General features: G+C 37.5%; 1 protein-coding gene across 1 annotated transcript; it reads right to left on the bottom strand.

Annotated features, from left to right (window-relative positions):
• Positions 1 to 23,184: 23,184 nt before the first annotated feature.
• On the bottom strand, positions 23,185 to 25,052 carry LOC107618721 (uncharacterized). Its single transcript, XM_016320857.3, has 4 exons — positions 23,984 to 25,052; positions 23,691 to 23,895; positions 23,433 to 23,599; positions 23,185 to 23,342 (listed from the first exon to the last, which is right to left on the bottom strand). Exons 1-4 carry the CDS (start codon positions 23,988 to 23,990, stop codon positions 23,185 to 23,187), a joined length of 537 nt encoding a protein of 178 aa, XP_016176343.1. The 5' UTR covers positions 23,991 to 25,052.
• Between the last annotated feature and the right edge of the window lie 540 nt (positions 25,053 to 25,592).

Here is a 25,592-nt window from a genome sequence, read left to right as displayed (position 1 = left end):
GTCTTCTTTATTTTATTTCTGTCCTAAATTATGGACTACATTGTATTCCTTTGTTATTTAAAATATAATTTAATATCTTTAAAAAAATATATATATATGATAATTGGATTCGCATATAGATATTAAACATATTCTTCTTTGTAATCCGTCTCTTTTTTTTTTCTTTCATAATTTTACATCGTTTTATTTTTCGTTAGATCGGTGTATATTATATTAAAAAAATAATATATATATTTAAATTTTTATTCTTTTAAATATTAAATAAAACTTTAGTATTTTTAGTTTATTATTATAAAATTTTAGAATTTTTGGAGTTATAATTTAGAAGATATAAATTTTTGAAATATGACGTGTTATGCTGAGAAAAACAGATTTTCAATTTTGACATCAATAAATCTGTACGTTCATAATACTTAATTCTGAATTGGTATTGAGTTACAACCAATTAAATGAAGAATTTGAGGATTGGTGCAAGCCCTGGAAAAATGCTCTTATTGTGAAATTGCTGGGCAAAAGGGTTGGTCTAGCCTTCTTGGAACAACGTCTGAAAAGGGACTGGATAAGAAATGGTACTATTAATGTTATTGATATGGACCGTGACTATTTTCTTATTCACTTTTCAGATGATGAGGGCTACTTTCATGCGCTTATGGAAGGACCATGGATGATTGCGGGTCACTACCTCGTCGTCCAGAGATGGAGACCCTTCTTCATCACATCAGAAGATATTGTTCGAAAGATTGCTGTTTGGATTCGCATACCTAACTTGCCCATTGAGCTTTATAATCAACGCTTCCTGTGGAGGGTGGGATCAGCCATTGGTCATATGCTCAAAATCGATCGTACGACTTCTATACATTCAAGAGGAAAATTTTCCAGAATATGTGTGGAAATTGATCTGGCTAAAAAATTGGTACCTCGAATCTCTATGTTGGGTAGTGAACTAAATATTGAGTATGAAGGGTTGCATCAAATCTGCTTCTCTTGTGGAAAATATGGGCATCGACTTTACTCTTGCTAAAAAATCTTAGAGGACAAATGCCGTCACAACCGGCAAACCCAAGTGGCGGTGAGACGACTGGGGAAGGAGCTACTGTTGACGGTGAGAAAGACCAAAAGAGACGACTGGGGAAAGAGCTACTGTTGACAGTGAGAAAGACCAAAAGGGAAATAATAATCCAGGAATTAATGCATAGGAGCCTAGTGTTAAAGACTCTTCGGATTTTGGCCCATGGATACTAGTTAAAAGGCCAATTAGAAGGAAAAAAGATATTTCCTTTCCTAAAAAGAAAGGAGCTCATTATGATTATGATTCCAATTCTAATATAGAAAGGGAGACTAATCAGGAAGCCATTTATTTGGAAGGGGGGTCACGCTTTAACGCCCTTTACGAGGAAGGGAATTTGACTAAATTCCCATAATGGTCCCCGAGATTGACGCCGTGCACCAAAATTATCCCTGAGATTCCAATTGCACCAATTACGTCCCTGAGATTGGAAAATTTGCACAATAGTGGTCCCTGACCTGTTTTCCGTTAACGGCGCACTGACGTGACTTGATGACGTGGATTTTTGGTGACACGTGTCACCTCATGGTTTGGCCACGTGTAACGATATGATGATATGTCAGTCAACGACACGTGGCAAGCTGACATGGATGGGTATGCCACGTGTCACAATGCTATTTTGCCACGTGTCAGATTATGCCACGTGTCGCAATGCTATTTGTCCACGTGTCATCCACGATGTCATCGTTACATGTGCACCAAATTGGTCCCTTACTTTGCATCTAGTGACTCATTTTAGTCCCTGAAATTGAATATCGTGCACCAAATTAGTTCCTTCATCAGTTTTTTCTCATTTTTTTATAAATTTAAAATTCTTATTATATATTTGAATACACTAATTTTAATTTTATCTTTTCACAAGTTATTTAAATACAAGTGTTTTTATAAAATATTTTTAAAATATTAGTTTTAATTATACAATTTTTTTTCTACGATATTTTATTAAAAGAATTATGTGACATATTGATATTAATTTAATAAAGAGTGTAAGTTAAGAGTTTAATAATATGGTATCTACTCCAATGAAGATTTAATGATTATCTTCATGTGAAGATACATCATTTTGACCATTGGATGATAGATTATAGGGCTTGATTTTATTTGAAGTAAAAGTGTTACCTTTATTTAAAGTGTTGCTAAATAAATAAATTACACTTTTTAAACAAGGATCATCATGAGAAGATGTTTTTGGCATTTTCATGGGAGTAGTTGCCTAATAATATTCCTTAATACAATTTTTTTAATATTTAACACTTTAATAAATATTTTAGGAATACTTGATAAGACACTTATTAACTAATATAAATTTATTATTTCCATCCATTTTAAGAATGTCCGATTTCCTATATAATTAACTTCTCACTAAATTAATAAGATAGATTTATACTGTCGATTATAATAATTCATTTTATCTATAACTTGTTAGGCGGCTTTTTCATATATTACACTATTAATTAATATAAGTACTTATTATAACTATGACTTGAACAATATTAAAACAGATACAAATAAACACAAGAGGCAATAATAAAGTTTTGGTTTTAGTTAACATGTACACCAATAATACAAGTTAACATTATTAATTAAAAAATTTATTATAAAATATGTATAATAAAAAATATTATTAAAATTAGTGTATAAAAAAATATTAAAAATTTTAAATTTATAAAAAAATGAGAAAAAACTGATGAAGGGACTAATTTGGTGCACGATATTCAATTTCAGGGACTAAAATGAGTCATTAGATGCAAAGTAAGGGACCAATTTGGTGCACATGTAACGATGACATCGTGGATGACACGTGGACAAATAGCATTGCGACACGTGGCATAATCTGACACGTGGCAAAATAGCATTGTGACACGTGGCATACCCATCCATATTCAGCTTGCCACGTGTCGTTGAATGACACATCATCATATCGTTACACGTGGCCAAACCATGAGGTGACACGTGTCACCAAAAATCCACGTCATCAAGCCACGTCAGCGCGCCGTTAACGGAAAACGGGTCAGGGACCACTATGGTGCAAATTTTCCAATTTCAGGGACGTAATTGGTGCAATTGGAATCTCAGGGACAATTTTGGTGCACGGCGTCAATCTTGGGGACCATTATGGGGATTTAGTCAAGGGAATTTATCTCATGAAAACCCAAATGGAGAAAAGGAAAATGGACTAAAGGATAATGGGCTTTTATTTGTTAAGGCCCAAGGTGGGTTAGACAAAGGACAAGTCTTGAGAAAAAAATCCCTTAAGATTAATGCTTCAAAAAACCAAGCTAGTCACAAGAGTGGCCCAAATGTCAAAATAGGAGTTACAAGGAATGAGAAGTCTATTCCTCATAAAGTCCAGAATCAGGGAAAACAGGTAGCCATTCACGATGATGCAATTGAAACCCCTCTCCCCAGAGGTCAAAGTGCAGGAACCTAGAAGTAGAAGCTATGAAATTAGTGATGCATGAGAGCATGCGTCACCTTCAGCAAGAGCAAACAGAGGCATATCTAGCAATAAAGGAGCCCGAAAAGTCCATTGATCGGAACCTTGTAAGAACTGATCTCCCCAAGCGCAGAATGACCGAAAGTTCCACATCTGATGGCGTCATGATGGAGCAAACCACGATTAGCCAGCCGAGCAAACCACCTGATGGACAGGTGATTATTTTACCAACAGTAAAAAATAAAGAGGGGAGCTTATCCCGAAATCGGATTGGCCTGAAGCAAAAGGCGAATTCCCAGAGATGATTTCCAGGTTTTTCATAACCTACTTTTGTTATGTCTTCCTTATGAATATTATTAGCTGAAATTGTAGAGGTGCTGGTGCTAAAACCTTTCCTTATCTTATTAGAGATTTAAGGCATGAATTTGATGCTAATTTTCTTCTCTTATTTGAAACTCATTTAAGTGGGGATCGAGGGAAAGATGTTAGAAATAAATTAGGATTTAATGGTTGCTTTGCGGAGGAAGCAAGTGGCCACTCCGGCGGTATATGGGCTCTTTGAGATTCAAGTATTTGGAAGGTTGACATCCTTGGCCATAATAGACAATTCATTCATCTTTTGGTCTCTTGTAATAATTCTACCACTTGGTTACTCACAGCCATTTATGGTAGTCCCCAAAAAGTAAACAGAAAATTTTTGTGGAATAATTTGAGGAATCTGGCTGAGAACATTAATGCTCCCTGGTGCTTAATTGGTGATTTCAATGCTACTTTACATGACCATGAAAGACACGGAGGTGCTATTAAAAATGACTCTGGCACTTGCTCTGACTTTCAGAATTGTGTTTCTGATTGATTTTGGGTTTGTGGGCTGGCCTTTTTACCTGGAAAAGGGGTAACCTAGTGATCAGGCTGAACCGTGCTTTGGGAAATTTAGATTGGAAAATCCAATTCCCTGAGGCCTGCATTAAACATTTGCCTATGCTCAAATCAGATCATGCCCCCCTTTGCCTTCAATTATCTTAAAACAGTATGGGTAATGGAAAGAAAAGACCGTTTCGCTTCCTTGCAGCTTGGCTACACCACCCAGAATTTGGTGGCATGGTTAGAAACTATTGGAAGTTTGAAAGTTCTTGGTCAAACAGTGTTCACAATTTCCAGAGAGCTCTCAAGGATTGGAACAATTCAGTTTTTGGAAATATTTTCAAAAGAAAAAAAAGAATTCCCTTTCGACTTCAAGGCATTGCAAATTTCCTCTCTAATGGAGTCAACCACTACATAGAGGATCTGCAATTTCGGCTATGCAAAGAATATGAAGAAGTGCTTGTTCAGGAGGAATTGTTGTGGTTCCAAAAATCTCGGAATAATTAGATCGAATTTGGCGATCGTAATACCAAGTTCTTCCATGGGTATACGATGATTCGAAGAAGAAGAAACAGAGTTCTTGCCTTACAAAATGATGATGGTACTTGGGTCACTAAGAAAAACGATTTGGAGCAGCTTGCTTTCTTTTTTTTCTTGAATCTCTACCAAGATACCAGTAATAACCCTCCCTATGTGCTACAAAATGAATTTCCGACTCTTAGCATTATTGAGCTTAATATCTTGGGTGGTGAAGTGATGCACCAGGAGATTAAAGATACTTTATTTGGTATTGGGAGCCTAAAAGCGCCAGGCAGGGATGGCATACAAGTTGTTTTTTACCAACAGTATTAGGATAAAGTCGGACCTGACCTCTGTAGGTTGATCCAAACTGTCTTCCACAATCCCAAGCACGTCAGTGAGCTGAATGAGACCCTCATCACTCTTATACCAAAGGTAGATTCTGTGTCTAACCTCAAACAAATGAGCCCCATAAGCCTATGTAATGTTTCGTACAAGATTGTTACTAAAATTCTGGCTAGTCGTATGAGAAGAATCATGGAGAAGCTAGTTAGTCCCACCCAATGCAGCTTTGTGCCAGGAAGACAAAATTCAGATAACATTATCATTACACAGGAAGTAATCCACTCCATGAGAAATAAAAAAGGGAGGCAGGGATGGATGGCGATCAAGATCGACCTCGAAAAGGCATATGATAAGCTCAAATGGTCTTTTGTGGAGGATACTTTAAAGGACATTGGGCTTCCTTCCAATACTATTGAACTTATTCTCTCTTGTATCTCTTCCACAAGAATGCGAGTTCTTTGGAATGGTGAAGAATTGGAGGAGTTTAAACCAACAAGGGGTATTCGACAAGGGGACCCAATATCTCCTTACATTTTTTACTTGTGCATTGAACGCCTATCTCAGCTTATTAACTGTGCGGTCAATCACGGTTTTTGGAAGCCGATTCGCATCAAGAGACGGGGTCCGGCACTATCTCACCTATGCTTTGTAGACGACTTAATTCTTTTTGTTGAGGCTAATATGGACCAAGCTAGTGTTATAAAAAGATGTCTTAATGCCTTCTGTGAGAGCTCTGGACAAACGGTTAGCCAGGAAAAAACTCGTATCTTCTTTTCTAGCAATGTTGGGGGCCCCATCAGAGAAGAGATCAGTGATGCCTTGGGCTTCGCCAGAACGGACAACTTGAGAAAATATCTTGGAGTTTCTCTCCATCATAATAAGGTGTATGGTAGTACTTTCGATGATATCATTAGCAAACTCAACACAAGACTCAACCCTTGGAAGGCTTCATCCCTCTCCTTGGCAGGAAGAAACACCATGGTAAAATCTGTCATTTCTTCTATTCCATCATACACTATGCAAACTGCCTCACTTCTCTCTACTACTTGTAATGCTATTGACTGTAAATGCAAGAATTTTCTCTGGGGAGAAATCACTCAATCAAAAAAGAATCATCGCTTGAGTTGGAGAAAAGGTGGCGAGCATAAAAATAATGGTGGATTGGGCATTCGTCATGCTCGTACTCTCAATCGAGCCTTCATGATGAAAGTGGGTTGGGGCCTCATTGAGAAGAATGATTCTCTTTGGGCTAGGGTTCTGCGATCCAAATATGGAGGAGGTGAAGACATTATCCCGAGAGTAGAGCGAAAACAGAATAACTCAAATCTGTGGAAAGGAGTTTGCGAAAACTAAGAAAATGTAAAAAAAAAAAAAAAACACCATTTGGTGGATTGGGGATGGCTCGAAAATCAATTTCTGGAAACATAATTGGGTGCCTAATTTAGGGAGCCTGGATAAGCATGTTCATCAGGTAAGTATTGATACTATTGATTATAATAGCTCCCTCACGGATTTTCTGTCTATTTCAGGGGATTGGGACATCGAGTGGATTAACGAATGGCTCCCGGACGATATTGTCAAAAAGATCAATGCATTGGCCCCACCATCCCCTTGGAAGGAGAAAGACCAAATCGCTTGGACGCTCACCTCAGATGGATCTTTCAAACTTCAATCGGCTTATCAAGATATTCAAGACACCACCAGTCAACCCAACAACATCTTCAGCCTTGTTTGGAAGTGGAAAGGCCCAGAACGCATCCGCATGTTCCTATGGTTAGTGGCCCATGACGCTATCCTTACTAATGCAGCAAGGAAGAGACGACACATGACAAGTGATAATCGCTGCCCCAGGTGTAGCAGCAATGAAGAATCCACTTTACATGTCCTTCATGACTGCTTCTTTGCCAAGAGCATCTGGTGCAATCTCCTTCCTTCAGGTCAACCACCTTCATTCTTCGGCTTTGATCTTTCGAACTGGCTTTTAAGCAATATATCGAAAGAAACAAAATGGTCAAATTTGTTTGGTTACGCGACTTCCCACCTGTGGTTCTGTTGAAACAGTTTGGTGTTTGAGAATAGGTTGATTCCTTCTACCTTGGCTTTAATCAATATTAAAGCGAGATATGAGGAATACCTTAGAGTTATGGAGAATCAGTGGAAAACGAAGCAGACCAATCCAGCCCACAACAACCTCATCCGCTGGTTCCCTCCTGCAGAAGATGTTATTAAACTCAATGTTGATGGCTCTTTTTATGAAAATCAGAATAATGCAGCATGTGGGGGAGTTTTTAGAGATCACTTGGGGTGATATATTGCTGGTTTCTCTTGCAATTTGGGTAGTTGCTCCATAATGCAAGCTAAAATTTGGGGAGTTGTGCATGGCCTTCAAATTGCAGTGGCAAAGAACTTCCACCAAATCATTGTTGAAACGGATTCTACATCAGTTTTGGAGCTCGTGAAGAGTGGTTGCGCTACAAGACACACATGTGCATCACTCCTCGCAGATATCAACATTCAAGCTCAACGTCTGACTATCTCTGAATGACCCATACTATGCGAGAAGCGAATTATGTCGTAGACATCCTTGCAAAAAAAGGACAGACTCTTCCCCTTGGCCTCCATGTTTATGATGTGCCCCCTCCTGATATAACTTTGGCCTTAGATTTAGATTGCTTTGGCTGTATGCGTCCTAGGGGCTCCTAGTTTTGTTTTGCTGTTTTTGTTTCTTCTTGTTTGGGGTTTTTGACACACCCCCCCCCCATTCTCATTAAAAAAAAGTTTGATATACCTAATGGAGACCATTTTGATAAAGACACTAAAAATATATTTTTTAAAAGACGTTTACATATGCTACAATATTATTGGACATCTTTATTAAACCGGTTAATAATTTATTTTTTAATAAACCAGAACAAAATCGGTTTATTATAGCAACAATACTAAACCCAATTGTCCGCATCATAATTATTAGACTCGATTTGATCCGATCGATTTACACAATTTGAACCGAATCATGTTAAAATTTTTTGATAAAAAGACAAAAATATCCCTGATTTTTGTTTAAAAAAAAAAAACCATGGTCTAGTGGATTTTGTAAATTGGTCGGTTCGAACGAATCTGATAACAATTCGGTTTATTGTTATTGTTATAAAAAAATCGATTTTATTCTAATTTGTTAATAAATTAAAAAATAACCGATTCATTAATACGTCCAATAATAATACGACACATAAGTATCTTTATAAAGAGACGTTTTACGCGTCTTTATAGGAGCATCCTCCCTGTCTAATATGTTTAGTTCAAATTTAAGGATTATCTAAATTTTAATTAGTGAATTATGACATTTGAAAAGATCTGGCGTTTGCTGAAAAGATTGATAATACTTTGAGAATAAGTTTGGAGTTTGAGCTATATGATTTTTTCTGGTAAGGCATTTAGCTAACTAGCTTGAGCTGAATCTTATCTCAAATCTTAGTCTGTTTATTCCACCACTTGTAACCAGCTTGAAGTCCTTCATGTGTTATTCGTTCTTTATTTTATTTTCTTTCTGATGGTTTCAGTGGCTAAGAGAAGGGGGGGTTGAATCTTAGCCCCTTTTTTTTTTTTGCTAACACTTGCTGGATTCAGAGGAGACTTTTCTGTTTTTAGCTCGTCCCTAGCCACGAGACATTTTCATTTTGTCTCGTCACTTGGCACGAGACATTTTTTGTTTTTGCTCCTGTGCAGTAGAAAACAGAAATGAAGTAGGAGAGGAAGAAAATCACACCAAGATATATCCTGGTTCGGCTGCTAAGTGCAGTGCAGCCTACATCCAGTCTCCATCACAACAATGATGGAATTTCACTATAATCAAACAGATTACAACTTGTAAAGTGCTAACCCAACTTACAAGGGGATTCCCACAGAATCATGAAACACAACATAGATGAACAGAGGAACTCTAAGACACCTATGGCTTTTTCTTTTAATTTTGCACTCTCTGCCTTTTTCCGCTCTATGGCTTTTTCATTACAAACCTCACTGTTTGCCTTTTACCATGAGACTCAAGACATGACAAAATTAAACAGAAAAATACAAAACTGAATACATTGAAGGAGAAGAGAAAACTGTTAGCTCAGGTAGCTCTGAGAACTCTGTGCCTTGCACTCTCAATTTTTCTCCTTGCTTCAAACAATGGCTGTCCACCCTTAATATAGAAGAGGGGAGCCTCCACTTATTGAAGCCAAAACTGAACCAACTTCTTCCTCCTTCAACAAACCGGTTCGGCCACATAGAGAGAGAAGAGATAACCATGCATTAACCAACATGCAATTACCTCTAGTCCTTTCTTGATCATCACCCTTCATCAATCCGAGCTCTCCATCCTTGGCTTGCTCTCCAAGATGGAATTCTGGCCCTTGATGCTTCATGATGATGATGACTTCATCTGCTTCAATCTCTGCCTTCAACCATCACTTCGCCACTCTAGCTACTTCCTGTGGTGGTTGAGCAGAATCGAAGACAAGCCATGCTTCAAGAATCTCCTCTAGCTGGCCGAATCTTCTTCTTCCATTTTGAGCATGAAAGACTCAAGATAACCTCACCAAATCTAACCACATTTGGTGAATATCTTAGCCACAGCTCATTTTTATTTTAGTATGTTTTCTTGCCATCATTGTGATGGTCTTTAGGCTTGCTTTCTCTTCATCTCGGTAGCTTACTTTTGCTTCCATGGCTGCCAATATTTTCTGAGTAAAGACCGAAGAGAGAAAGAGTTGTGAGAGAGAAGAAAGAGAAAATATTCAATGGGTTTGAACAATAATCAATGAACAAAGAGAGAGAATGTAAAAGTTAATTCAAGTTTCCCACTTCCCTTTGTTGAGTAGCGTGTAGTGTCATAATAGCCATCAAATCAATCTTCTCTCTTTTTCTTATGTTTCCAATGTATTAATTAAATTTGAAATCCTTCAAAATAATGAAGTGGAATCCGTTGGAAGCATTTAGGCATTTCATTTGCTTCATGGATTCGAATCAACATTGGGCTTGGTAGCAACAATATTTGATCTTGGCCCATTAATAACATTTGCTTTCCTGATAAAATTTGGAACATGCATAAAGCAAGTGGAAAGCATGTAACCCACTTGGGCTTAGATCAGAAAATTATTTGGGCCCAAGTAACATTAAAACAGCCACATTTATTTTTGTTATTAAAACCAAGGCTGAGTGTAAATTGGGCTTAGCACAATACATTTATTTCCGGCCCATGATTAAACCTGCAGCAAAATTATAATCATCAATGTATTGAATAAAAATTCAGATCAAATAATTTTGCAATTAATTAATTTTAATAATGTTTAGTCATCACACATATTAATTTAGAGTTTTCCAAACTCATCAATCTCCCCCTTGATGACAAACAATATTAAAATTGAAATGGAAAGAAATTTAAAATTGAGTAAGAGTACTCCCTTTAAATTTGTATTTCTCCCCCTTTCAAATTGTCACATTGCTCCCCCTTAATATATGCTGTTTTTACCAAGGGAAGCATTAACCTGTAACAATTTTAATCAAGCTTCAAATAACAATGTTATTTAGCATATTTATTACATGATGCTAAATGCTTGATTTATGAGCAGAGTTGGATGATAATCAAAACTCATTTGTTATCAATAATTTGATTTTCTGCTCAAACTTACACATATCAACAGAACACAAACCAGTGTTGTTCAGAAAATTTCCAAATATTTTCCAGTCCAGATATCAGAGCAATGTCATTCAAAATAAGGAAAATATTTTTGAAACACATAATAGCACATCAAAGCATGGCAGATGTTAGATAACACAGTTTAAAGGAACTGCCAAATGTAAATTTTCAAACCAACAGGTTTATCAAAGATGAACCATCAGCCAGGCATCAATATATCAAACATCATAGTAAACCAAATGCCAAATGCAGTACATACAGCAGGAAATATAATAGAAACATGCTTTCTTTGAATAAGGGTAATCATGAATTTTCAATTTGAAAATTTCAACCCTTATCCCCTGTTTTTCAGCCCCTGTTATCCCCTGTTTTTCAGCCCCTGTTTTATTCCAATTTCAATTTTGGAATCTAAATTTCCTCCCCCTTTTGGCATCAAGGGGCATAAAAACCTGCAACAAGAGACATGAGCAATACATAATATTTATAACAAAGCAGTAATTGTTCAGAGTATCATACGGCAGGGAGTATCAAGTCATGCCTTTACAAAAAACAAAAGAAGGATTGAGCCTATTGTTGCCAATATCAAATAAAAGTAGAGGAATAGTCACTAATCATCAGAAACATTGAACTCAGAACCAGAATCATCTTCAGAATCTCCTGTTCCCATTTCATCATCAAAGGTTTGAATCATGAAACCGACCCTTTCATAGCACTTCCTCCAGGCTTTCTCATTTGCATACGCCAGTTTCCGGGCAGCCTTGCTTGACTTAAGCATTAATTTGGACATATTGCGGAATTCACTGAGAGTCTCCCTGATGGATGCCGACACCTTTGAGGGTTCAGGGTGGCTTTCCAAATCGCTTAGAGAGGGTTCGGAGGCAACAGATTTCTTGCTTTTCTTGTTCGAAACTCCTCCTCCTTTAATCTGTGACACTTTGTTCTCAACAGATTCATTAGACAAATCAACCTTAAAATATTCAAATATACATGTAAGAAACATGCCATAAGGAAGATTAGCCTTTTTTGTGCTTCTTACTGCTTCCCACATATGACGTGTCATAATATAAGCAAATGAAATTGGAGTGGAAGTAATAAGAGCAAAGAGGATGATAGAGTCAGAAACTGTTACTCTATGATGAGAACCACTTTGAGGAGTGATGATATGAGTGATGATACGGTGTAACAGAGAGTTCTCTGGGCCGAGGGATTTGTGAGTTGGGATTAATCCATCAAGCCCGGACAGGTTGGCACAGATGTGTTGCATTACAATTTGTTGAGTAACTCCCACTTGATCATCCCATTTATCAACCATATAAACCTTTGGTCCCTCATCTTCATACCCAAGGGCAGCACCAATGGTTTGAGGAGTGAGGGTTATGTAAACACGCTTGACATAAGAGTGGATTGACCCACCAATCAGGCGCATGTTTGCATAAAATTCCCGGACCAGCCCCGGGTATACCAATTTCTGAATGTGAGTCAGAGGAGTCCATTTCAGAGCATCAAACAAAGACGAAAAGTTCATTCCTTTGGTGGCAAGATTTGGAAGGTTCACCAAGTAAGAGGGGCAGAGATTGCGCTGCAGAAGAACGTCTTTGTGAAATTCATAGAAGGCACATGAGTGGAAGCGGGAAGGATCAAAATGTGAATGAGTTTTGTGGAATTTGTTTTTGAACTCTAGAGATTCCAGATTGGGAGGTTCGCTTGTGTCATGCAGAGTAAAGGTTTTCTGTTTCTTGTGAGAGCTTTTCGCATGAGAGGTAGATCTTTTTGGTGGTGATGGAGGTGGAGTAGTCTGAGATGCTTCTTCATCTTCTTCAACATTTGGTTGCTTGTTCTTCCCTGTCTTGCCTCTCCCTGAGGTTTTCTGAGCAATAACCTTTCGGCGCATGGTTTCGGTTTTCTTGGAGGGTGGTGACTGAGAAGAGGATGAGGTAGAATGGAGATGGATATGTGTATGGGTTGGAGGTGATGAGAAAGGTGGGTTTTTTGGAATGGGGGTTCGGCTACTTCGCCTAACAGCGGTTTTCTTTTTCATGGTGGATGAATGAGGGGTTGAATATGAAGGGGTGATGGCCGAATGAGAGGAGGATGGAAGGAGGTTAGAGGTGCAATAAATGAGGATTGGAGAGAGATGATGGGAGGTTAATGACCATAATGGCACGGTTATTATCCAAATGGGAGTTTCAAAAAGTGATAAAGAGGGAGTTTTTCCTTGAATCAAGGGATTTAGTTGGAAGGAGAAGATATGATTTGACAACATGTATCTTCCAACTAGATTTGAAAAGACAATCTAAAAAATTTTGTGATTTTATTTTTTCAAGGAAGGAATAACTAACTAAACTGCCATGGTGGGGTCAGAATTTATTAGGCGGGGCCCAGAAGAATTTAAATTTGTGTTGCCTCCCCCTGAACAGAGCTCCTCCATCAAGCTTGCGTTTTTTTTATCTCGTCCAAACCTACGAGACAAAACTGAACAGAATCAAATATTCACAAATTTTCAATAAAACTTAAATCAAACATTCCCAATCTTTTTCTCAAGGTGCAGAATCTGTCTTCACAGAGGGGTTTTGTAAAAATATCAGCAATTTGGTCTTCTGATTTTACAAATTGAATATCAATAGTACCCTTTTGCACATGTTCCCTAATAAAATGATATTTTATCTCAATGTGCTTAGTTCTTGAGTGCAAAACAGGATTTTTTTGAAATATTTATTGCACTCATATTATCACAAAATAGGGGTATACTATTGATTTTTAATTTGTAATCTTCCAATTGTGTTTTTAACCAAATTAATTGAGTGCAACATGCAGATGCGGAAATATATTCTGCTTCAGCGGTGGATAAAGCCACTGTGGCTTGTTTCTTGCTTGACCACATGTTGAGAGAGCTTCCAAGGAAGCAACACATGCCTGACGTGCTTCTTCTATCCACTCTATCTCCCGCATAATCTGCATCACAAAACCCTACTGCACAAAATTCATCAGATTTAGGATACCACAAGCCATAATCACAAGTTCCCTTAATGTATCTAATGATGCGTTTAACAGCCGTAAGATGGGATTCTTTTGGGTGAGATTGAAATCTTGAACATACACCCACACTTTGAACAATATCTGGTCTAGAGGAGGTAAGGTACATGAGTGAACCTATCATTCCTCTATACCTTGTTTCATCCATATCTTGACCATCATCATCCTTTTCAAGTTTTGTGTTGGGATGCATTGGTGTACTCATTGCTTTGGAATTTTCTAGGCCAAACTTTTTGATAAGTTCTTTTGCATACTTTCCTTGGTAAATAAAAGTACCACTAGGAGTTTGTTTAATTTGGAGGCCAAGAAAGAAGATAAGCTCTCCCATTAAACTCATTTCAAACTCACTAGTCATGAGTTTTCCAAACTCTTCACACAAGGAAATGTTGGCCGATCCAAATACAATGTCATCAACATAAACTTGAACAAGAAGTATGTCATCATTAGATGCTTTAATAAATAAAGTAGTGTCGGTGGTACCCCTTTGAAATTGATTTTCCAACAAGAAGGCACTAAGCCTTTCATACCAAGCTCTTGGAGCTTGTCTAAGCCCATAAAGAGCCTTAGATAATTTAAGAACATGATTTGGAAACTCTTTATGTTCAAAACCGGGGGGTTGTGCCACATACACTTCTCTATCAATAAAGCCATTAAGGAAAGCACACTTAACATCCATTTGAAACATTTTGAAACCTTTATGGGCGGCATAGGCAAGAAGCAACCGAATTGCTTCCATTCTAGCTACCGGAGCAAAAGACTCATCAAAATCTATACCCTCTTCTTGATCGTAACCTTGGGCCACTAATCTAGCCTTGTTACGAACAACTTGTCCATCCTCACCAAGTTTATTTTTAAAGACCCACTTAGTACCCGTTACCTTCATACCATCCGAATAAGGTACTAATGTCCAAACCTCATTCTTGTCAAATTGAGCTAGCTCCTCTTGCATGGCTTTGACCCATGATGGATCTTCAAGAGCTTGTTTGACATTGTTGGGCTCCATTTGTGACAAGAGAGCTAAGTTGCTAGGTTCGGTTTGCCTTTTGGTGGAGGATCTTGTTGTTACACCATGAGAGGGATCACCAATGATGAAGTCATGAGGATAACCCCTCATAGACTTCCATTCTCTAGGTTTTCGGCCAGGTGTTGAACTTTGATGAACTTCTGGTGGTCTCACTGTTTCAGTTTCTCGTGTCTGCTCAGGAGATAAATTGGAAGTTTCTCCTACAATCTGACGAGATAAAACCGGGCTGACAGATTCTTCATTTTGTACAGATTTGGGATTTTCTTTACTTGTTGCAGCCTCTTCACAATCTGAATCAATATCCTTCACAATACTGGGAACTAAGTTAGAATCACAAAAAGTAACATGTATGGATTCCTCTATTGTCCTATGCTCCTTGAGATAAACTCTATAGGCCTTGCTTGTGGTGGAATATCCAACAAACATTCCTTCATATGATTTTGGATCAAATTTTCCAAGGTTTTCTTTATTATTAAGCACAAAGCATTTGCATCCAAAAATATGAAAGTACTTAAGATTTGGAGGGGTTCCTTTCCATAACTCATAAGGTGTTTTCTTTAACCCTTTTCTAATGATTGTTCTATTCAAAATATAACATGCTGTGTTCACAGCCTCAGCCCATAGGAATTTAGGAATTTCACTCTCACATAACATAGCCCTAGTCATTTCTTGAAGGCTTCTATTCCTTCTTTCAACTACCCCATTTTGTTGGGGGGTTCTAGGACATGAAAAGTTATGAGAAATCCCTAAGTCATCACAGAATTTTTCAAAATCTTGATTTTCAAATTCTCTTCCATGATCACTTCTTAAATGGGCAATTTTCAAATCCTTTTCATTTTGAATTTTCTTACAAAGGGTGGAAAAAGCATGAAAAACATCATTCTTATGAGCAAGGAAAAGTACCCAACCAAATCTAGAATAATCATCTACCACCACAAGACCATAATGTTTACCTCCTAAGCTTTGAGTTCTAGTAGGACCAAAAAGATCAATATGTAACATTTCCAATGGCCTTTTGGTTGAGATTCCATCTTTTGATTTAAAAGAGGATTTTACTTGTTTGCCTAATTGACAAGCGTCACAAGTAAGATCCTTATCAAACTTGATGTTTGGGATTCCTCTAACCAAATTTCTTTTGACTAACTTAGAAATTTGATACATGCTAGCATGTCCCAACTTTCTATGCCAAAGCCATTTTTCAGATTCAAAAGATGTGAAGCATGTTACATTTTGTTCCTTTAAATCCTCAAGAGTTAATCCATACACATTGTTACATCTTTTAGCTTCAAGAAGAACATTCCCAGTTTTTTCACACACAACTAAACAAACAGATTTCTTAAAGATAACTTCAAAACCCAAATCACAAAGTTGACTAACACTAAGCAAATTATGTTTCAAGCCATGTACAAGGAGAACATCATTTATGCAAGAAGAAAAGTTTTTACCAACTTTCCCAACAGCCACAATTTTTCCTTTTGCATCATCACCGAAAGTGACAAGTCCTCCATCATAGTCATCAAGCTTTATGAAGAAGGTTGCCTTTCCGGTCATATGCCTAGAGCATCCGCTGTCCATATACCACACATTTTCTTTCCTTTGGGATGCTAGGCACACCTACAAAACAATGCTTAAGTAACCTTAGGTATCCAAATCTTTTTGGATCCTTTTACGTTAAACCATCTTCTATGTCCTAAGCCATTGTAATCAAAAACAATTTTATAAACCTTGTTACCAACCATTCTTTCACTGAAAAAGCATTGAATGGGAAAGTGTCCATTCCGATTGCATAGTCTACAAAATCTTGGAGTTGCCTTTTTGTTAAAGTAGGTGGGATCTTGAAATCTTATGTCATTAGAAGATGAAGCAATATTTTCAAAATGTGAATTTTCAGATTTATGAAACCCCAACCCAGCCTTATCATAAAGAGGTTTTTGACTAGCCAAGATGTGATTTAAACTTTCAGAACTTTGTGTAAATTTGGCTAAGTCTTCCTCAAGTCTTTTAACCTTTTTAAGCAACTCTTCATTTTGTTTAAAACAGTCCACATATGCAAGAACACAATGGTTACTTTCACAGCTCCTAACTTGGGCTCTTAACTGCTTATTTTCTTCAACAAGATCACAAGCAGTTTCGGCCTCTCTCACTTTTTCTTTTAGAAAACTGTTTTCGGCCTTAAGAATGGTAATTTGCTGTTCAAGTTCTTGATTTTCCAGCAGAAAACATCTTATTTTTTCAGAAAGGTGGTCTATCATAAGATGGAGATCTTCAGTGTTAGGGTTATGAAAGACTACCTGATCTATGTGGTCTGCCATGAGACATGTTTGTGACTTGGTCTCGGTTTCTTCATCATCATCATCAGAATCATTCTCCAAGTCTTCCCATGTGGCCATCAGTCCTTTCTTCTTTCCTCTTTTTGGCTTTTCCTCCTTCTTCAGCTTGGGACAATCAGATTTGAAATGCCCCATTTCCTTGCAATTGTAGCAAGTTACCTTGCTGAGGTCTTTCTTCACTTTCCTTGTGCTGCTGCCTTTGCCTCTGAGCTTAGCCATTTTCCTGAATTTTTTTGCAAATAAAACAAACTCATTTTCAGAAGAGTTATCACTGGATTCATCATCCAGGGGGTTAGTCACAGAAGAAAATGCAATTCCTTTCTTTTTTGTATCTTTTTTCAAATAGGTATTTTCAAAAGCAAGAAGATTTCCTCTCAAATCATCAAGTGTTATGGAGTCTAGGCTACTACTCTCAGAAATAATTAAAGCTTTAGTCTCCCACTCTTTTGTGAGACATCTCAACACTCTTCTCACTAGCACAGAATCAGAATGTGTAATTCCCAGAGCATCTAAGCCAACAATGATAGCATTGAAACGTTCAAAGAGTTCATCAATGGACTCTCCTTCCTTCATTGCAAACGTTTCATATTCTCTGTTTAGCATATCTGCCCGAGTCTTCTTGACAATGGTGGTTCCTTCATGGGTGATTTGCAATTTGTCCCAGATTTCCTTTGCCGTTGTGCATCTTGATACCCGTTGGTACTCCTCAAAGCTGATAGCACAATTGAGCAGATTTATTGCCTTGGCATTTAACTCCACCTTCTTCCTATCTTCCTCGGTCCATCTTGCTTCTGGTTTGATAGAAACAACTCCTTCTGCACTTGTGGTAGTTGGAAATTTAGGCCCTTCGAGGATAATCTTCCAAAGTCTGTAATCCACTGCTTGTACGAATATCTTCATCCTCTCCTTCCAATAGGTATAGTTTTTCCCATTGAAAAGAGGGGGTCTGTTGCTTGATTGTCCTTCAGTTAGATTATAAGACACCACATTTGCGCCACTGTTTTCCGCCATGAGGATCTTTACTCCAAGCTGCAAAGCTTGATCTCTTTGAGACCAAGCTCTGATACCAATTGATGGTTTCAGTGGCTAAGAGAAGGGGGGGTTGAATCTTAGCCCCTTTTTTTTTTTTGCTAACACTTGCTGGATTCAGAGGAGACTTTTCTGTTTTTAGCTCGTCCCTAGCCACGAGACATTTTCATTTTGTCTCGTCACTTGGCACGAGACATTTTTTGTTTTTGCTCCTGTGCAGTAGAAAACAGAAATGAAGTAGGAGAGGAAGAAAATCACACCAAGATATATCCTGGTTCGGCTGCTAAGTGCAGTGCAGCCTACATCCAGTCTCCATCACAACAATGATGGAATTTCACTATAATCAAACAGATTACAACTTGTAAAGTGCTAACCCAACTTACAAGGGGATTCCCACAGAATCATGAAACACAACATAGATGAACAGAGGAACTCTAAGACACCTATGGCTTTTTCTTTTAATTTTGCACTCTCTGCCTTTTTCCGCTCTATGGCTTTTTCATTACAAACCTCACTGTTTGCCTTTTACCATGAGACTCAAGACATGACAAAATTAAACAGAAAAATACAAAACTGAATACATTGAAGGAGAAGAGAAAACTGTTAGCTCAGGTAGCTCTGAGAACTCTGTGCCTTGCACTCTCAATTTTTCTCCTTGCTTCAAACAATGGCTGTCCACCCTTAATATAGAAGAGGGGAGCCTCCACTTATTGAAGCCAAAACTGAACCAACTTCTTCCTCCTTCAACAAACCGGTTCGGCCACATAGAGAGAGAAGAGATAACCATGCATTAACCAACATGCAATTACCTCTAGTCCTTTCTTGATCATCACCCTTCATCAATCCGAGCTCTCCATCCTTGGCTTGCTCTCCAAGATGGAATTCTGGCCCTTGATGCTTCATGATGATGATGACTTCATCTGCTTCAATCTCTGCCTTCAACCATCACTTCGCCACTCTAGCTACTTCCTGTGGTGGTTGAGCAGAATCGAAGACAAGCCATGCTTCAAGAATCTCCTCTAGCTGGCCGAATCTTCTTCTTCCATTTTGAGCATGAAAGACTCAAGATAACCTCACCAAATCTAACCACATTTGGTGAATATCTTAGCCACAGCTCATTTTTATTTTAGTATGTTTTCTTGCCATCATTGTGATGGTCTTTAGGCTTGCTTTCTCTTCATCTCGGTAGCTTACTTTTGCTTCCATGGCTGCCAATATTTTCTGAGTAAAGACCGAAGAGAGAAAGAGTTGTGAGAGAGAAGAAAGAGAAAATATTCAATGGGTTTGAACAATAATCAATGAACAAAGAGAGAGAATGTAAAAGTTAATTCAAGTTTCCCACTTCCCTTTGTTGAGTAGCGTGTAGTGTCATAATAGCCATCAAATCAATCTTCTCTCTTTTTCTTATGTTTCCAATGTATTAATTAAATTTGAAATCCTTCAAAATAATGAAGTGGAATCCGTTGGAAGCATTTAGGCATTTCATTTGCTTCATGGATTCGAATCAACATTGGGCTTGGTAGCAACAATATTTGATCTTGGCCCATTAATAACATTTGCTTTCCTGATAAAATTTGGAACATGCATAAAGCAAGTGGAAAGCATGTAACCCACTTGGGCTTAGATCAGAAAATTATTTGGGCCCAAGTAACATTAAAACAGCCACATTTATTTTTGTTATTAAAACCAAGGCTGAGTGTAAATTGGGCTTAGCACAATACATTTATTTCCGGCCCATGATTAAACCTGCAGCAAAATTATAATCATCAATGTATTGAATAAAAATTCAGATCAAATAATTTTGCAATTAATTAATTTTAATAATGTTTAGTCATCACACATATTAATTTAGAGTTTTCCAAACTCATCACTTTCTCCACAACTTTTTAGTGTAACTTTTATTAAAATAAAATTATTTTTTTATGTTAATTTGAAAGATATTTTATTTTCACTAAATTATAAAGTGTTGTTTAAAATAGCAGTGATCATAAAATACCAACTATAAAGCACATCTTTTATGATATTTAGAGAAAATTAGTACCACCAAAATTTAAAATATTGATGTAATTTACGATTTCAGAAGATCTCAATACCAAAAATAAATTACAACGAAGAGGCATAATAAACTAAGAAGATGGAACTTGTGTACTTTGTGAGTCAGTGCGAGAAATAATAAATCATCTTTTCTTGCATTATTCCTTTTCTAGTGAATTATAGTAGATAATCTTAAATGGAGCATGTAGGGGTGAACGCGGATCGGATCGGATCGGATGTGGACAAAATTTCGATCCGATCCACACTAAAATTATCGGATCGGATCGGATCCAATATTCGCAGTTTTTAAGTTTGGATTCGATTCGATTCGATCCGATCCGCATATTTGCGGATCGGATCGGATCGGATATCGGATATATCCGCAAAACTCAAAAATATTTTTAAAAGCTTATTTTTATTAAAAAAATTATCAGTAAAATTCATTTTTTCTATTTTTTTAAATAAAAAATTAAAATAATACAACATATATGATAATTATTAGTTGAAATAAAACATAAAAAGAATATTTAATTATTTATTTCTTTATTTTTGCAGATATGCGGATACCAACACAAAATCCGCAATCCGATCCGATTAGTGTGCGGATCTGATCCGCTATCGGATCGGATCCATATTCGCAATTTTCGTATCGGATTCGGATAAACACCGCGGATACGCGGATCGGATCCGATTTATGAACACTCCTAGAAAGATGTATACAATAGATGAGTGCCAATAATATTTAGATTTGGTTTGAGAATTGAATGCAATAAAATGTTATGGGATTATATAAAAATAAGTGGCATAGATTTTTTTTACTATTATTTGGATTATCTGACAAAGTAAAAATATGAAAATTTTTGAAAATAAAGTGTTTGATATTAATAGCAGTTAGCAGCATGTTAATATACTTGTAAATCAATGGAGTGTAATAAAAAAGAAGAAATATGATAGATTCAAGTTAACAAGGATGGAAGAAGTTATGTTCTTACCTGTAATAATTTTGTTGTTGGTAATTACCTTAAAAGATATGATAAAGTGTTTTATGGGAGAGAATATTATTGAAAAATCTGATGATAAAGCTATATTATAAGTATGGAATTAGTTCTTCAATTTTTACAGGAGGAATTATAGATCAAAGAAGAAGACATTGTGATCTTTATTGACAACAAGAATATAGTAAAATGGCTAAACGTGGAGGAAAGTACGTCTTGGGAGTAATAGAGCATAAGAAATAAAGCTCATAGAATAAAGCATTTGGTACAAAATATCGGGATCAAGTATAGGAACACTGAAAATTTTAAGGCAAGAAAGGAATGGAAGAGTGTGGTTGTGACAAACAATAACTATTGGATAAAGTAAATTACATAAATATAAGTGCACGGTAATGAAGTTGGTTGGATGAATGAAATGAGTCGGCGAAATTAAGATGATATGAGTGGTTAGTATGGTGAAATCATTTGAGAGAAAATTAAAACAAGGCAAACACAATATTTAAAGTGTTCATCAACAGACATGAAGAGATTCATTCTTATTTTATGTTACTCATTATTTATTTGTTTGAAGGTTTGTTATGTTTTGGTTGTTAGTTTCTAGATGTTTTTAGTGTAATGTGCATTTTGTTTAATTTAGATTTATTCTTGATGGCATTGCCAAAAAAAATAATTTATAAATTAAATATTCTCTCCCTAATTTGGGTCGAATTCTGTAACAATGATCTAAAAAAAGTGTTTAATGGACGAGTGCAACTCCTTCAGTGTTGGACGAGTGCAAATTGATACCTGTTTAATGGACGTGATCAATGAATGAATACACATTACAATAGGTATAAGTGGTTTTGATGTGTTGGTAAAGGAGGTAGGACGCGAGACGTATGGTATAAGTTGCAAGTTGGATAATAGTGCTGTTGGTGACACAAGTTGTGAACAACAGAAGAAAAATGCTGCAGATAACCGTATAGATGCAGATAATAGATTGACGAGGCTCACAAATCCACTAGGATGCGTAGAACTGGCAACTGAACAGCTAATGGCGGTGACGCAGGAGGGTGACAAAGCTGAGGACAGAATGGTAATTCCAGAAAATATTTTAAACGAGTGGAATTATAAAGATTCAAAAGAGAATCAGTTCAAATTTGTAACATACAATCCTAATAATGAGGCTATTGAAAGGAGTGCTAATTTTTAGGGGGGTGCTTCTATGAGCAATAAAGAAGATTCTGACAGAACAGTATCTTGGGATTTTGCCAATTTGAATTATGGGCTACAAAAAGGTGTCATAAAGGGTACAACAAAAATAATAATAGAACCAAAAACTGGCCTGAAAACAATATTAGCGGCAATATGGGCTGTGCTATGGCTACAGGCCCAAATACTACAGCAACTCCAATTTGGATGAGCGCTACTTCAGGCGGTGAGGGTGGGCCGGTTCTAGAGAAGCCGGGTCGGGCGCAGCATGATCTCAACACGGATAGCCATCACGGACATCACGTTGCAGCCGAGGGAAGCAGGAGCGGCGGTGTATCTGCTGCATAGTTATCAGAACCGAACCGGTAATCAACCCGGATTATTGGTTCAACCGGTGGGTCACTAATTCACCCAGTTAACCCGGTTATTACTAAAAAAATATAAAATTATATTAATAAAATTGAAATAAAGTCTTAAAACTTAAAATGCGAGTCTTACAAACATTAATAATCAAATATCAAGTCTCAAATATAACTAATAATCTAAAAGAAGAGTTAATAAACTAGTTTCTAGTATAAAATATGTTCTCAATTTAAATCAATAAGAGCAAGTTAAAGATAACACAATCATTAAATCACGTCCAAGGGGTGAACTCAAAGTCGGCATCAACATCTTCATAGGGCAAATTAGGAGCTTGATCAACATTTTCCTCATTTTGATTTGTATCCATATCTTCCATAGCATTGTTACTTGGTCCATCATTATCTTGGTCATCTTCCAAATTTAATTGATCTACATTTGTGTATTTTTGACAAATCAATATCAAGAATAATTCGTAATAGCAACTGACAATTAAAATATTCAAGCAATTGAAGTATTTACCAAGATCATCCAAAGTTGGTTGAATGGACATATTTGCCAATTCATTTCGTAGAGCATCAACCTCTTCAGGAGTTAAAAACGGCGGTGAATCTTCCAATATCCAATCCGAATGGTCATCAAATGTATCAAGACAAATTGGATCATAGCTTTGCTTTCTCATTAGATTCCTATGTTATCAAGTTATGTGATTACTAAACTAAAGATTAAATTTTAATGAACAATACTTCTTAAAATTAGATAAATAATTATAGAAGATACCTTTGTTGTAGCCTCAAGTTATAATGAACGAAAACAAGATCATTAAGCTTTTGATATTGTAACCGATTCCTCTTCTTTGTGTGGATGTGTTCAAAAATACTCCAATTTCGCTCACAACCAAAAGAACTACAAGTTTGACTTAAAACACGAATGGCTAACTTTTGTAAATTTGGTGCTCCAGTTCCATAAGATTCCCACCATTGGTCTTAAAATCAAAAGAGGCAATGCATTACAATTAGCTTTTTTAAATAAATAAACGAATAAAGAAAGATAAAACTAAATATAATATTTACCTGGCATCACTGTGCTTCATTCATGCAGTGCAAATTGTCTTCCAAAATCATCTTCAGCATTAGAATATATTCTCTTCTCACTTGTCAACTTAGTATTCAATTATGGATCATCATATGAATATTTTTCAATTACATCTAGTAAGGCCGTGAGGGTGAGGGTGAGGGACTGCCGATGGAGAGACGAGGTTGGCTTCGGGGGGGTATCGGCGGTGACTGGTGAGGGTTCGGCGGTGACTGGTGAGGCCGATTGATGAACTCAGAGTCTCAGACACTCAACTCTCCAGAGATTTGTCTCAGATGCCATTAGGGAGATGTGAGGCAATGGAGGAAGGGGGATAGCCTAGGGTTTCATTTCAGTTTCAACGGAAGAGGGGGATGATTAGAACGACGCCGTTTAGGATAATAAAAAAAAATTGCACCACCCGGACCGGGTCAAATCACTCGGCCGGGTCACTGGTTTTTATCAAAACCTGTCGGGTTGAACCGGATTCCACCGGGTCCATTGCATGGCCGGTTCAACGTGTGGCTCGGCCCAACCAGGTGACCAGATGACCGGGTTTTCGGTCGAACCAGCCGGATCGAGCCGGGTTTGATAACTATGATCTACTGGTTGGACTCAAAACCGGCATTCACGAGGAGATGGTGAATGCCGAGACGTGAACCATCGAAGCCATGCATGTGAGAACCACTCAGGCTGTGAGGTTGGGCTGATTCTGGAGGAGTCGGGGTGGGTGTAGTGTGCTATCCACTCGGATAGCCATCACGACCTTCGCGGTGTAGCCGAGGGAGGCAGGTGCATCTGTGCAGGCGTTGGCTGGATCTAGATCCGGGGTGCACAAAGAGATGGGAAATGCCGCGGTCGAAATCAAGCATGTGAGGTCCATTTGGTTGTGGGGAACGAAGGGGCTAAGATTGAGAAGGTGGGGAATGATAGGAACAGTGATGAAGAGGCTATTAGGCTTGAGAATCATGTAAAGGTACCGGTGGAGTTGGAGGAGGAAAGGATTAGAGTGACCGAAGGGGCTGATAGCGCAGAGACGCAAGCAGTTAGAGGCGTTGGTGATGAAGGTGCTGCTCGAGAAAGAAATAGTGGACCTGGTGATGTTAGTGATGTTGGGAATTATGGGTATATTGATGACGGAAATGGCACAGACGGGGAGACCAAATTTGAAAGTGAAGTAGTAAACAGAGAAAGGGCAAACAATGACGGTGTTGTCGTTGATATTGTAAATAGACGCTGTGGGTCAAATGCAGGTCAGAGTGGGTTGATACAGGATGGAGAAGGAATGGAAGATGCTCAAAGTGGACAAGGCGGGGATGAAAATGACGCAGAAATTGCTGACAATCAGAGTTCAACGTTGGAGGAACAGGTACTGGAAAACAAGAGGACGTGGGAAGTAGCAGTGGAATCTGGTGCTATGTTGTACAACGAAGAAGATGATATCATGGCCATTCTTAAAGCTCAAAATGAAGAAATTGCTCAGAAAAAAATGGCGAAACAAAAGGCGAAAGCAAGGCGGTGCAGACCCAAGAATAATAAAAAGGTGTGTAATAATTTTTTAAAATGATCTTTAGTTCTTGGAATGTTAGGGGGTTGAGGGGGATGGTA

This window comes from Arachis ipaensis, chromosome B9 (assembly GCF_059453495.1).
Source record: "Arachis ipaensis isolate K30076 ecotype BB chromosome B9, ASM5945349v1, whole genome shotgun sequence".
Classification (NCBI taxonomy): domain Eukaryota; kingdom Viridiplantae; phylum Streptophyta; class Magnoliopsida; order Fabales; family Fabaceae; genus Arachis; species Arachis ipaensis.
Note: the sequence above shows the minus strand (reverse complement) of the source record. Positions and strands in the feature narration are given on the sequence as shown.